The sequence below is a fragment of the Mus caroli genome, unplaced genomic scaffold, assembly GCF_978045245.1.
Source record: "Mus caroli unplaced genomic scaffold, Mus_caroli_1 scaffold_14, whole genome shotgun sequence".
Taxonomy (NCBI): Eukaryota; Metazoa; Chordata; class Mammalia; order Rodentia; family Muridae; genus Mus; species Mus caroli.
Window position 1 is genome coordinate 115,449,337 of NW_028227269.1, and position 15,088 is coordinate 115,464,424.

At 45.8% G+C, this 15,088-nt stretch overlaps 1 protein-coding gene across 4 annotated transcripts in view; it reads left to right on the plus strand.

The window, feature by feature from the left end:
* The window catches only part of Cdca7l (cell division cycle associated 7 like), a 32,918-nt gene that overhangs the window by 12,887 nt on the left and 4,943 nt on the right, over positions 1 to 15,088 (plus strand). Inside the window, exons 2-4 of one of the 4 annotated variants that reach the window (XM_029484822.2) lie at positions 7,080 to 7,214; positions 11,626 to 11,763; positions 13,918 to 14,271. In XM_029484822.2, coding sequence (XP_029340682.1) covers positions 7,080 to 7,214; positions 11,626 to 11,763; positions 13,918 to 14,271 — 627 coding nt within the window. The remainder of the gene's footprint in view (positions 1 to 7,079; positions 7,215 to 11,625; positions 11,764 to 13,917; positions 14,272 to 15,088) is intronic. The other 3 variants (XM_085830725.1, XM_029484820.2, XM_029484821.2) reach the window with 3 other exon arrangements.

Sequence of the window (15,088 nt, forward strand, 5' to 3'; positions counted from 1 at the left end):
TCTTGTTCCTGGGTTTTGAGGGTTCTTTACTCTGGATTTGGGTCCCCATTTGGGTGTATGACCTGTACACGTTTCCCCCAGCCCAAGATTTTTCATTTTCTTAACCGCTTTCCCCCCTTCATTTTCTTGAGGCAGAGTCAACTGAGTAATCTAGATTGGCCTGCAGTTTGCTCTGTAGCTTCAGCTGGTCTTGAACCCTTGAGATCTTCCTGTCCCAGTGGTCTGAGTGCTGGGTTATAGATGAGTATCACACCTGCATAACCCCTTTCCAAAGAGCTCAAGTTACTTTGTACTTCATGAATTATTAAAACCTGAGCTACGAGATAGCTCATATGGGTAAAGTGGACCCAACTTTGATTCCCAGCACATGTGTGAAAAAGCCATACATGGTGGCACATACCTGTGATCCTAGTGCTGGGGAGGCAGAGGCTGTTGGATCCCTGGGGCTTGTTGGACAGGTGAGCACCAGTTTCAGTGACAGATTGATTGAGGGGACTTCAGGGGTTAACCACTGGTCTCCATGTATATGTATGTGCACACACATGAACATGTACATATATGCCCATGCAAACACACAAAATAAATACATACACTCTTCATTGTGCTTCCAATTCCATCCCAGTACTTTTACCCAACCTGTTTGCTCTTAGATGTTTTAAAGATTTAGGAACGTCTCTTTCTCCCATTTTCAATTTCTCTGTTTTTTATATTCTCGTGTATCTTCAGGGACAGGGTCTTTGTTGCCATGGCCGCTCCCAACCTGACAGCCCCCTGAGCTCTAAAGTGCTTGCCATTGAACATGCCTCCGCATCCTAGGTTTATACCAAGATCTGTGGCTCATATCAGAATCTGTTCTTGGAAACCGTGTGGAACGTGCTTCTTATAGACCAACTAATTTATTTATATAAGATTTAAAGGAGGGGGCTGGAGAGATGGCTCAGTGGTTAAGAGCATTGACTACTCTTCCGGAAGTCCTGAGTTCCATTCCCAGCAACCACATGGTGGCTTACAACCATCTCTAATGGGATCCACTGCCCTCTTCTGGTGCTGTCTGAAGACAGTGACAGTACACTTAAATATAAAAAATAAACAAATCTTAAAAACGAAAAGATTTAAAGGAATGGCTGTTTGCTCTGGGTATCAGGACATACACCTTTATCCCAGAGCTTGAAGCGGAAGCAGGTAGATCTCTGTGAATTTGAGCCTGGTCTACATACTGAGTTACAGGTTAGCCAGAGCTACTTGTTAAGACCCTGTTTCATGTTCCCCCTCTCCTCCCCCACCCCTCCAAAAGGGCAGAAAATGCTATAGCCCTTGGCCTTGGCAGTAACTTTAGCAAACGCTGAAGCAATGTCTTTTCTATGCAGGGTCTCTTCATACATGCAAGGCTCTATACCTTACAGACTGTAGTCCCAGCCAGCCAGTTGCTTTGACTTACTAAGGAGGATAAGGTGGAGCCTGTTTCCAGATGAAATGCACACTGGTGATCAAGGAGCATGGAACATTTCCTGAGGCTGTGTCAACATCAGCCCTTAATTAAATGGCTTTAAGGGAGAATCTACTATTTTCCTTTAATAAGGATGAACCAGAGATGTAGGGTGCCTCCCTGGCATACACAGAGATCTGGGTTCACTCCTCAACACCACATAGAACTGGTAGGGACATGCTTGTAATCCTAGCACTGGAGAGGCAGAAGAGCTGAAGTTCAAGGCTAGCCCGGGCTACATTGAGATTCCCCCACCCCGAACCACAGCACCATATTAAAAACAAAGTCCATGTTCTATGGCTAGGTGGTATGTTTTAATATAGGAAGGGTAAGTTTAAGTATCCAAGATGTAGAAAAACTAAACCTTAATTAAAATTACATTTAATTGTATGATATAAAAGTTGAATGATGCTTTACATTGATTTATTTCCAGGGATAAGTATCCGACTGGAAGCCAGCTGGCATTTTGAGGCATGTTTTATAACTTATTAGACTCTTCTTGTAAATGGAATGTCAATTAAGACTTGGGTTGGCAGAAGCCAGGGTCATATGGAACCGTCTAGAGCAGTGGTTCTCAGCCTTCCTAATGCTGCAGCCCTTCAGTTCAGTTCCTCATGCTGTGGTGATCCAACATAAAATTATGTTTGTTGATACTGTTATGAATTGTAACATACACATCTCTGTCGTCCGATGGTCTTATGCGACCCCTGTGTGAGGGTTGTTTGACCAGCAGGTGAGAACGTCTGCTCTAAAGCATTCCTCTGTTGTAGGGATGCTGGGAGTATGCACCTGGGGAGAACCTCAGGTTTTTATCAGTACTCCTTAGGTAGGATGCAGCAAACCTGGGTCCCACCCTGGCCTCTCAGGTAACTGCTGTGGGTTAGAATCTGGGCCATGGGGCTCGAGGGCAGCTGTACGGGCCCCTCAAGCCAAACCCTGCCTGGCTCATTTGTGTGGATCTGAATCCACCTTAAAGGAGGAGGTGGGATTTTCCTGCAAGCATCTGAAGTGCTGTTAATTTTAGACTGGGCCAAGGTGAAACTTACTTCCTGGAAAGAAAGAGCTTGCACTCTTAGTAAGGAACAGTTCTCCTCCTCCTTTTTCAAATTTGTCTTTTCCTACTGACTTTTAAAGATTATGCTAAAAGACACCTAACAAACTTCATCGGAGTGCAGGTAGTCAGTGGTGTCATGTTCCCATGGTGTAATCGGTCTCCAGAACTCTTCCTGTGTGACTAAAGCTAAACATTCTGCAACTTTCTACTGACAGCATCCATGAAGTGCGGCCACTCTGGCTTTTCGTTTCTTTGTGCTTTGCAACCAGCTTCTGTAACTTAGCATATGACTGTGAGCCAGGAGTTTCCTTCCTTCTTAAGACCTAGTAATATTCTGTATTATTATTTAGGATAGCCTGTTTGGTTCACTTGTGCCTTCCCATTGTAGAAGGTAAACGAACTGTGTGACTGCTGGCTGTGCTGCTTTGACCAAAGTAAAGAGAAATTTTAAATGTTTCCTTATTAAATAAGTGGATTTCATTGTGACATTTCATTCATGCATTCATACGTACATTAGTGACTCCACCATTCTCCATCCCCACACTCACCTCCTCACCCTCCTCCACCCCCACACTCACCTCCTCACCCTCCTCCATCCCCACACTCACCTCCTCACCCTCCTCCATCTCCACACTCACCTCCTCACCCTCCTCCACCCCCACACTCACCCTCCTCCATCCCCACACTCACCTCCTCACCCTCCTCCATCTCCACACTCACCTCCTCACCCTCCTCCACCCCCACACTCACCCTCCTCCATCCCCACACTCACCTCCTCACCCTCCTCCATCTCCACACTCACCTCCTCACCCTCCTCCATCTCCACACTCACCTCCTCACCATCCTTCATCTCCACACTCACCTCCTCACCCTCCTCCATCTCCACACTAACCTCCTCACCATCCTCCATCCCCACACTCACCTCCTCACCCTCCTCCATCCCCCCCACACTCACCCTCCTCCATCCCCACACTCACCTCCTCACCATCCTCCATCCCCACACTCACCTCCTCACCCTCCTCCACGCCCACACTCACCCTCCTCCATCCCCACACTCACCTCCTCACCCTCCTCCATCTCCACACTCACCTCCTCACCCTCCTCCATCTCCACACTCAACCTCCTCACCATCCTCCATCCCCACACTCACCTCCTCACCCTCCTCTACCCCCACACTCACCTCCTCACCATCCTCCATCCCCACACTCACCTCCTCACCCTCCTCCATCCCCCCACACTCACCCTCCTCCATCCCCACACTCACCTCCTCACCCTCCTCCACCCCCACACTCACCCTCCTCCATCTCCACACTCACCTCCTCACAATCCTCCATCCCCACACTCACCTCCTCACCATCCTCCATCCCCACACTCACCCTCCTCCATCCCCACACTCACCTCCTCACCCTCCTCCACCCCCACACTCACCCTCCTCCATCCCCGCACTCATCTCCTCACCCTACCCTCCTCCATCTCCACACTCACCTCCTCACCATCCTCCATCCCCACACTCACCTCCTCACCCTCCTCCACCCCTATACTCACCCTCCTCCATCCCCACACTCACCTCCTCACCCTCCTCCATCCCCACACTCACCTCCTCACCCTCCTCCACCCCCATACTCACCCTCCTCCATCCCCACACTCACTTCACTATCCTTATCCCCTGATTGACTTCTGTTGGCTGGGCCCCTCCCCTTCTCAGACAACTCTCACATGTATTTCCCCTCCCTTTAGATCTCTTTCTTGCTCATAGACTGTCTCCTACCTTCTTCCACCATGTATCTATCTACATATGAACTTACACGCAGATTCTACAAGACTGAACACACATATCTGTCATTCACACCTTGGCTAACTATTCATTTCCCCACAGATGTGATAGTGTTCTGTGTTAGAGCTCAATAACACCCCTTTGTGTATCTGTACTGAATGTACTGAACTCTTGGTGGGCTTCTGGGCTGATTCCTGTTAAGGACAGTAGTAATAAACATGGTGTGTCAATCTCTTTATGTTCTGCAGACTCCGAGTTGTCTGAGAAATGTCAAACCTAAAGAATCAGGAACTAGATTTGACCTTATCTAGAAGTCCAGAATCTGTGGAACTTCTTTACCGTTTAGAGTTTGGCAGCAAGAGCAAGCCTGCAGCACAGTGCGTGGCTTGGTGTTATCGAGTCCTTCTTTTATTCCCAGTCAGCAGCGATGCCCCTCAGTGGCACATCTAGAGCAGATACAGAAGATATGGCTGCAGGGTGAGCGAGGGATATATCAGACATAATATCTCTGCCTAGACATGGTTCTAACAGTTGTCATCCTGCCTTACATTTTCTCTGATCCATGCACATGCTTTGAAATCTGTTGTGGATATGGTCTAACACTTGCAGTATGTTAATTGGGTCCCCCAAAATTGCACAAGAATCCAAATGTAGGATGCTGAGGGTCTCTACCCCTAGTTGGTTCTGATTGATAAAGTTGCTGGTGGCCAGTGGCAGGGCAGGGAGGGACTTTAGGATTCCTAGGCAAGGGGACTGAGGGAGGACGGATTCAGAATCTCCATGCTGAGAAAGGAGTAAGGTGCAGGCCTGAGAGCTGCAGAAAAGAGAGCATAGCAATCATGTAAGAGCCGGGGAAGAGCGGCCCCAGCTTCCTCCCCCCACCATTGGGTCTAGGGCGGCAAAGATGAAATACAGATTTTAGTAAGTAATAACTCAGGAGTATTGGAGGCCACGGTGGAGTGAGTTATATGGAGCTTTGGGAGTGGCCCAGCCATTGAGCTGTTTAAGGCATATTAAAATAGAAGGCTCTGTATGCATGTCTTTCATTTGGGAACCCAGAACATTGGGATGGGTGTGAAGGAATTGCCAACTGCAACAGAAATCCATTATGTGTTGTGTTCCCTGGTAGTCAGAGGTCAAAAGGAGGAGATGCTGAAGTTGACACACTGCTTCTCTTGTTGCTACAGCAGGTGTGAATTTTGATGGCTGTGCTACAAAAGGTGTCTACAAAGACAGGGGTCGTAAACATTGCTTAGTGAGCAGTGTCCTGAGGAACTTAAACTCTCTACTCCGCTCCTATTTCTTGTGTCCGACAGTCTGACTTGTCTCTTCATGTCATGTATGTATATATGGTTTTAATTTATAAAACATCTAGGGACCACAAGTGAAAGAAAATAAGATGTTTATCGTTCTGATTCTGGCTTGCTTCTCTTACTGTGATTATGGTTGTCTTGACTTCCTTATTCCTCTCCTTAAGCACTGTGGGTACACAGATTTAAGTTAGCTATTCTAAGGGACTCCTTTCTGAGGACAGTCAAACTGCAACAAAATTGAACCTGATTTTTCTTGAAAAGCAAAACAGATGTACTGGGTGGTTTTGTGTATCAGCTTGACACAAGCTGGAGTTACCACAGAGAAAGGAGCCTCCCATGAGGAAATTCCTCCATGAGATCCAGCTGTAAGGCATTTTCTCAATTAGTGATCAAGGCTGGGAGGGCCCATTGTGGGTGGTGCCATCCCTGGGCTGGTAGTCCTGGGTTCTATAAGAAAGCAAGCTGAGCAAGCCAGGGGAAACACTCAAATAAGCAGCATTCCTCCATGACCTCTACATCAGCTCCTGCCTCCAAGTTCCTGCCTTGTGTGAGTTCCTGTCCTGACTTCCTTTGGTGATGAACAACATTGTGGAAGTGTAAGCTGAATAAACCTTTTCCTCCCCAACTTGCTTCTTGGTCATGATGCTTTGTGCAGGAATACAAACCCTAAGACAGATAGACAAATGTGCAGACAAATAGTGATTTCAGATGATAAATCTACAGGTGTTGGTTTGGTTTGGGTTTAAATAGTCTTACATCTAGTCCCACAATGCATATTTGTTAGTTTGGACAGACAGGAGTCTCTGAGGGTGACTGTCACTACTGGCATGTAAATTCTGTTGGACTTAATTTAACTGACTTCAAGTATAGAAAAGGGAAAGCCACTTATTTGGGCATATGAATGAACATTCATCTCTGAACCTACATAGGATAACCAAAAATAACAGTAGGTGACAATTGAGTTAAGAAGAGCATACTCGCCGGGCGGTGGTGGCGCATTCCTTTAATCCCAGCACTTGGGAGGTAGAGGCAGGTGGATTTCTGAGTTCGAGGCCAGCCTGGTCTACAAAGTGAGTTCCAGGACAGCCAGGGCTACACAGAGAAACCCTGTCTCAAAAACAAACAAACAAACAAACAAAAAACCAACCAAACAAACAAACAAAAACAAGAAGAGCATACTGGCTGGAATCTTACATGGTGAGTTACCTTCAAGTGAAGGAGCTCATTGCCTTCTCAGACACTGACACTTACTGGTCAAGAGCTCAAAAGTCTAGGATGGCTACACAGTATCTGGAAGGAGAGGTGTCTATAAACCCGGAACTGGAACTACTGTGCTTATGCCCCACTCCCTTTCCACCATGGGGTCTCAACTGAAACATTGTTGCTCAGGGTTAAGGATGCAATGCTAGTTCTTCCCTGAGTGACCCTGGCCTTCTTCTGAATCCAAAACAGATCCCCAAAGAAGTAGCTGACATCTTTAATGCTCCCAGTGACGATGAAGAGTTTGTGGGTTTCCAGGATGATGTTCCCATGCAAAACCTGTCGGAGAGCTGTGGTAGTTTGGACTCACTGGAGTTGGAGAAACAGGTATGGGTCTTTCTTTTCAAGACGGGTGTGGCCCTCTGGAAGCTTGGGGCAGGGTGTGTGCGGATGCTCTTCCATCTCCGTGCAGTCCTGAGTTGGTAATGTGGTGAAGTGTTGGGTGCTGGGTTTCAGAGTCTTACCCTCATGTTTCCAGAAACAGGAGAGAGGTCTGTGCATGCTTGTTCTGGCTGTGGGCGTCGTCATAAATGAAGGGATTAAATTAAATGATAGCCAGCAGCGGAAGGCTTGTTTTGCCTCATGTCCCACACAGGTCATGGCCAGCGTGCGACTGTGAGACAGGTATCACGTGGTGGTCCTTCATAAGGTCCTGTTACTTCACTTTTGCAGAGCCTGGGAGGATGTTATTTAATGACTGTGGCCGAAGCAACATGAGCTACCTTTCTCTGAGAGTTAGATACCCAGAGCTTTATATTGTATCTAACTCGTCAGGTGATTAGCCTCCATCTTCCTCTGAGTTCTTTATTGCCTCTCCGCTAACAGGCTGTAAATTAAATGCACCTTGCTGCAGGTAGGCCGGTTCAGGGAAGGTGTCAGCTAGTCCTTCTCTGTTACTGGGTTTGGTAGGATATGTACTTGGAGATCTATGGAGCTTCTCTCGTCCTCTGGTGCCATTGCTCAACCTCCTCCTTTGACCTCTGTCCCTTTCTCTGTTTACAGGAGGTCTTTTGTCTTTTCATGCATGCTTTGTGATTCTGTTTAGTCTTGCTCTTCTTTCCAGAGCTCAAGGATCCACAAATCACACTAAGGCTAGCTGTCTTGCTGCCACTAAACTGGGTTGATTACAAGATCATTGTTGTCTAGCACGGTCTTGTACCTTTTGGCTAGTTTTCCTTGGATATCTGTCTTAGGTACAGTTGCTTTGCCCAGGTGGAGGCCATGAATGACTGTTGTTTTCTCTGAAATAGTCGGATGGTCTTGCCATGCACCCTGGCATCTCCTGCCAGTCTTTGGGGAAGCTGAACTCACCACCATCCCTCTCCTGCTTGTTGCTTAGGTCTCCATCTCTCCAACTATTGCACTGTTTGTTGTCTTCTCCTTTCCTGTCACTGTGACTAGTTCCCAGATGTTGGTGGAACTCCCATGTCCTTGCATGCCTCCCTTCATCTCTCTGCCATCTGAAGCTACCCTAGTCTTGTCTTGCTGGGATCAGTACGACTGAGCTCAGGTTAGTCTCTGATGCTATTCAGAAGCCTCCAATCTCCCTGGGCATGGGTAGAGAGGAAGAGTGGAGCCATGCCAAGGGACATTGAGATGTACAGAGCATGTGGGCATCGTGAGACTTCAACTGTTTTTGCTCCTATGACAACTGCTTCACAGTCCAGCCTTGCCAGGCTCCAGGACTGACTGTACTCAGCATACGTTGGTTGGTCACAGAGAGTGTACGTATTTCATACAGATACTGATTTTACTCTGCGGACTCTAGGGGCAGGTAGAGTACAAATGAAACTGAAGCTCAGGACTTAGCCAGGATCCCACGTTGGGAAGTGTTGAGTGAGGTTGGCTGTTGCAAATCCAGACCACTATTTTCCAGCCTCAACCTCCAGTGGCACTTTTTCTTTTCTTTACCTGTTTCGGTGACAGCACAGATGCTGGCTCTCTCTCAGCATAGCCAATCCTCCCTGGCCCTCCCTACTGGATTGATTCCTTTTCTCTCTGCCTTGATATAAGTACATGTGGGCCTCAGGTTGCATCTCCCCAAAGAAGGAACTCATAACCTGCAGGCTGCTTTCTACCTTCCTGGAATCTGACCTTTGATCTTGTTTAAAGCATGCAGCCCTCTGTACCACCCTACTCATTAGGCACCTGAAGAAGTTTGCTGGTACAGGTGGAACATGCCCATCTCACTGATACCCAGGCCATGGCTCTCCAGTCCTCTCTCATGTCATATGAGCTTCAGAATAAAGCACTTAATTGCCCCTTATATTTCCTCCTGCTTACAGTGTTCGTTCTAGTAGATACTGGTTATTTGGTATGCCTTGGTAGCATAATTAGCAGCTTTCAGAAAACAAAGAGCTGTTTTCCCAAGCATGCAGTAAGGCTGAGGCCATGAAATGCAGACTAGCTTTATAGAGCCACGTGGAAAACAGTTCTTAAGCCCTTAAGAACAAGGTCGTAGCAAAGTTGTTTTGATTCCATCAGGACTGATCACTATTTCCTAGGATAGAAATTGCCAGGAATGTTGGAAGGTTGGAACTTGGTACTTTAAGGCTGGTCTCATTCTTTTTCAGGTTCTGTACAGGATCTCTTGATATTTACTGAACTTATGCATTGAGGCCCAGAAAAAGCCACCAGGGGTTGGCCAGATGTTTCCTGTACTGAATGAATGGGTTTCCTTAGCAGGCAGCATTACACTTGTCTTTCTTTAGGTGTATTTTGTGTGTATATGTATATATGCACCGCTTCTATGAGGGTTTAGCCCCTGAAACAAGAGTTAGAGATGGTTCTAAACTGCCACGTGTATACAGGGAACAGAACCCATATCCTCTGCAAAAACAGCAAGTGCTCTTAAGCACTGAGCCATTGCTCCATACTTTTTCTTTTATTAACTTTAAACCCTGATCTTAAGGCTCACTTGACTCACACACTTGTGATTCATTTTGTCCAGCTGAGAGAAATGACATCAACTTGCGCACAGTATGTGTAGCTGACTCTGGGCTCCCTCCCTTAAACACAATTTGAGTTTCTCTTTAAATAAACTTCCCTTTTGTCTTTTTTTTTTCTTTCTTTCTTTTTTTCTTCTTTTTCTGCAGCTGCACCACAGCTAACAACAAAGGAAGGAAGTAATTTAGCCCTGAGCAAACTCATTCCAATTACCCATAATAATTCATAGGAGACATTCTTAAGCTTAGAGTGCTAGCTGTAGGCATTTCTTTCTCCATTGCCCTCTAGGTCCCCACTGTTACATATTTCCATTATATTTTCTTTTTTTTTTTCTTTCTTAAAGATATCGGAGTCTGAAGAAGCATATAATTAAAGCCAGGAAAAGGCAGCAATGAAATAAAGGGTTTTAACCAGATATGGCGCAATAAGAGGTCACTGCTTTATGGGTTTACAGACAGGGACCAGTGTCCTGGTGCAGTGTTTTAACCTTTCAGATAGCTGCAAGGGAGTCTCCCTTTGAGCTTGCCATACAGATAGCTGCAAGGGAGTCTCTCTTTGAGCTTACCATTCCTCCTCCTCTCTTCTTTCACACACACTCTTAGGAGAGCTGGGCTTCCCTGTTTCTTTGTAGTATTTCCAAAGAAAGTAAAAGTCATTATTGGAAAATATCTTTGCTCGCCCCTCAGTCTGGCAAGAGAGGAGCTCCAGGGTGAGGAGGGTACAGATTCCCACCAGTTCCTCACATTGGCATCATTGGAAATGGAGCAAGTCCAGTCTGTAGCAATGGGTTAGGGTGTGAGGGCCTTGGCACTCCCTGTAGAGAAACCCACTGTATTTGAAGGAGATACGTGCTCGCCCACAGGAGACTGCTCCGTATGGCTGTAGGGAGTAAAGCAGTGTGCAGGTGTCTGTTTTCCACAAGTTTGCCATTCTTTGTGAAAGCCACCTGGGGCCTGAAACTCTTAACTCCAGCAACTCTTCCCCAGCCATAGCAGAAGTGATTAAGACACTGTTGATAGAAAATTTCTTATTTGTAAGTCTTCATTTGTGTATTAGAAAATGTCTGCTGTGAGCTAGGCCTGGTGGTGCGTGCCTTTAATCCAAGCACTTTTTGGAGGCAAAGGCAGGTAGATTTCTTAGTTTGAGGTCAGCCAGGTCTACAAAGTGAGTTCTAGGACAGACAGGGATACAAAAGGAAGGAAGGAAGAAAGAAAGGAAAGAAAGAGAGAAGGAAGGGAGGAAGGAAGGAAAATACATGCTCTGTGTTCTATTGTGGTTGTAAAAGATACATAATGTAGAGCAAGCCACTTGTAGCCATTTTGAGTGGCATCAAGGGTAGTGTGCAGTGTTGTGTGGCTGTCTCCCCTGCCCACTGCAGACCACTCTCAATCAATAGAAAGTCTTGCCCGTTAGACATGAGTTTCATCTCTCCTCACTGCCCCTGTAACTGCCATCCTTTTTCCTTTCTCTTCCTGGTAGTTGATTTTTCTTTTCTTTTTTTTTTTTTTTTTTTTTTCGTTTTGAGATAGGGTTTCTTTGTATAGCTCTGGCTGTCCTAGAACTACCTCTGTAGACCAGGCTGGCCTCAAACTCACAGATCTGCCTCTCCAGTGCTTGTGTTAACGGCATGCACTGTCACTGCCCCACTGTGGTAGTTGATTTTTGAGACAAGGTCTCACTGTGCATAGTCTAGGATTAGAATCCTGCCTCTACCTTTACTGCCCTTCCCCCCAGAGTACTGGAATTCTAAGTCTGTGACACCAAGTCTCACGCTAATCTGTCTTTAATTTAGCAGAATGTGTGCTTCCGTTCCAAATACTTCACAGAAGAACTAAGAAGGATTTTCAAAGAGGACACGGACTCAGAAATGGAAGATTTTGAAGGATTTACCGAGAGAGAGCTGAACATGAGCAGTAACCCAGAGGTAACAGTAGTAATGGCCAGCACAAGAGGTGTGGACTGGACGTTGAAAGTCTTGATTTTGATTGTACTTTTACCCCAGAGATGTTACATTATACATGAAAAGATGTAATTTTTGTTGTTGGTGGTGTTTGGTGGGTCCTGCCCCCTAGAGTCCTAGAGTAAAAATATCCCTTTACCCCTGAGGATCAGGGGCATATCTTGCCTTTGTCATCTGACCCGTTTTATTGCAGCTTCTCCATCTTTTATCTACTCAGTCTTCCTTGGGATAACACCGTCCTTCAGGCTGTGTCTTGTTGGGTGTGAAGTTATATTCTTAGGCTAGAAGCTAATTTTGCAAAAACACAGGGTGATGGAGCAGAGTGAGAGCCTATGCCTCCTGGTTTGGATTTTGCTAATTGTACCGATGACTCAGGCCTGCCAGGGTCCTGGGGACTCTGCCCCAGGTCCTGCACTGTGACAGGGCTTCCTTTGGATCTTTTTCTTTTACTCCCTTTATTGAGGTCAGTCTTAGCACACTAGCATTTCAATCACTGTAAATCACTACCGTGGTGGTGGTGGTATTGAAGATGATAATGATATTGGTGGTAGTGTTTAAGGCAAGATCTCATACCATACATAGCTCAGGTTAGAGCCCTGATCGCGTAGCATTTCTTTGGCACCCGCCTGAGATACTAAGCATGAGCCACCAAGACCAACTGTTTTAAATGTTTTATTGGAATAGTTTTAGGCTTATAAAATTAAAGATGTAGGATGCAGAAGCCCTGTATACTTTGACCTAGTCTTTCTTTACATGACTGTGATGTTTGTACAAACAAGAAACTAATGTTTGTGTATTGCTGTCACTACATTTACATTTTTAAGAGTAGTTTACCAGTCAGGCGGTGGTGGTGCATGCCTTTAATCCCAGCACTTGGGAGGCAGAGGCAGGCGAATTTCTGAGTTCGAGGCCAGCCTGGTCTATAAAGTGAGTTCCAGGACAGCCAGAGCTATACAGAGAAACTCTGTCTCCAAAAAACAGAAACAAAAACAAAACAAAGAGGAGTTTATCAATGTTTTCCTTAATGTGCCCTTTCTGTCCCAAGCATCACATGGCTTTATAATTTTTTAAATTTATATTTTTAACTGATTCAAAGAAATACCATGAGGCAGATGTTTTTAAAAAGGTTGTGTCAGCCGGGCGTGGTGGCGCACGCCTTTAATCCCAGCACTCGGGAGGCAGAGGCAGGCGGATTTCTGAGTTCGAGGCCAGCCTGGTCTACAAAGTGAGTTCCAGGACAGCCAAAGCTACACAGAGAAACCCTGTCTTGAAAAAAAAAACAAAACAAAAAAAAAAAAACAAAAAAAAAAAAGGTTAAGTGTCTAATGCTAACTGGAAAATAGAATATTTCTCTGAAAGTAGATACTACCACTTCCTTTGCTGGTAAGGTGAGTTTAGTTTATGCTGTTTGATGTCATCAGCTTTTATACAACCTTGGACACATACCTGCATAAGGACAGTTGGTAGTGATGATGGCTTTCCCTATCCCTCACCTTTCCTCAGGCATCACTTGGGGCATGTAAGTCCTCATAGTCAGCTGTCTCACGCACTCTGCCCTGGGCCGATGCTCCTGCTCAGACATCCCACTGTGCCCAGTGTTTTTTCCCAGATATCTTAGATTGTCATCAGCAAGACACTAAGATCTTCCAAGACTTGATGGGTTTCATGTCTGGGTGACTTCTTTTAACTACTAGTAGTTTTTAAGCTCAATGATACCTAGTTAAAGAGTTTTTGTTTCTAGTGAGGGAAAATAAATTGTTCCCAAAGCCCCTTAGATTCTATATACTGCAACACACACACACACACACACACACACACACACACACACACTTCAGCGTAGGCCCACTCAGATTTGGTTAGAGAATGCATTGAGGACAGATTGTATTAATGAGCTTTCCATCACTAGAACAGAATACCAGGGTTCACTGTGTGTGAGTCACAGCTTGAAGGTTTCCATGTATCATCCGTGGGCTCTGTGGCTCTGAATCTGATGAGGAAGGAACATGTGGTGAAGCAAATTCTGACCTGCATTCCCACCTAGAACAGTTTTAAACACAGTTGCCTGGTCTAGTGTTGGTAGGTGGTTACAGACCGTCTTCATCCTTCTTTCTCCTTGTCCCTTAGCTCATGGAGTCGGAGCTGAGCGACAGTGACAAAGCATACTCCATGATGAGTGATGCGGAGGAAGATGATGAAGAGGAGGCTGCACCTAGAAGAGGCAGGTCCACAAGAAGAAGCAGTTTCGGTCTTCGGGTAGCCTTTCAGTTCCCCACCAAAAAATTGGCAAAAACACCAGATAAAGATAGCTCACGCTTGCTGGACAGTAAGATGGATCTTAGAAGAAAGAAGAGCTCCAGACAGTCCAAGGAAAAGGAGGACTCTGCTTCTGACGCCGAGGATGAGTCCAGAGCTGAGAGCCAGGAGAATTCAGATGCTCTGCTGAAAAGGGCCATGAACATCAAAGAGAACAAGGCTATGGTATGCTCTTGCAGCAGCTGGGACCATAGCAAACTGCCCCAAGGGTTGCTGACACAGCTTTGCTCTCTGGAGAGAAAGTATATCCTGGGACACATTTGTTACACGATTAGCTCTAGTTTGGGGATGGAAAGACTCAAGGACCATTTATCCCTGCTGTGCATGGTTGAGCAGGCTAAGTTTTAAGTTGTCAGAGGCACTAGAGAATAGACAAGCTGACCAGCTGCACTGTCCCCAGCAGAAAAGAGGAGCTGGGCTGTCATTGAGCCCAGGGAGAATTACGGTGGGCAGGTGGTGGCTTCTGTCTGAAAGTCGTTCCTTCAGAGACATCATCTGAAGGAATGAGAGATGGCTACCGTTGAAGCAGCTGCTGCCATGTTCTAATTCAGTTATGCCTTGGCTAGTGGTTAGTTCAGCCTAGCACAACCTAGAGCAACCTTTGTTACATGTATTTGGGTTTTTTATGTGTGGTCAGTAACTCAGCCTAGTTATTGAAAGTAATTCTTCCTAATTTTACACTGGCAAAATTAAAAGGAAATTCTACCAGTCATAAATTCTTTCCTCCTCTTTGGTGGCTTTTTAAATGCCATCCTTTAAAAAAATGCACAATATAGTGATACTTTATACACAGACCTACACCTAAGAGAACACTCTTGTCTGTCTGTGTTTATCTGTATGTGTTTGTTCTTAGTGGCCTCATGTTTACATGAATCTAAAAAGAAAATCCAGAGGAAAGAGCCTGGTTGGTTGGTGTTAGGTCTTTGGCAATAGTGACAGATGTATGAAGGTAGGAATTTTTGAGGTATAGATGCAGGGAGAC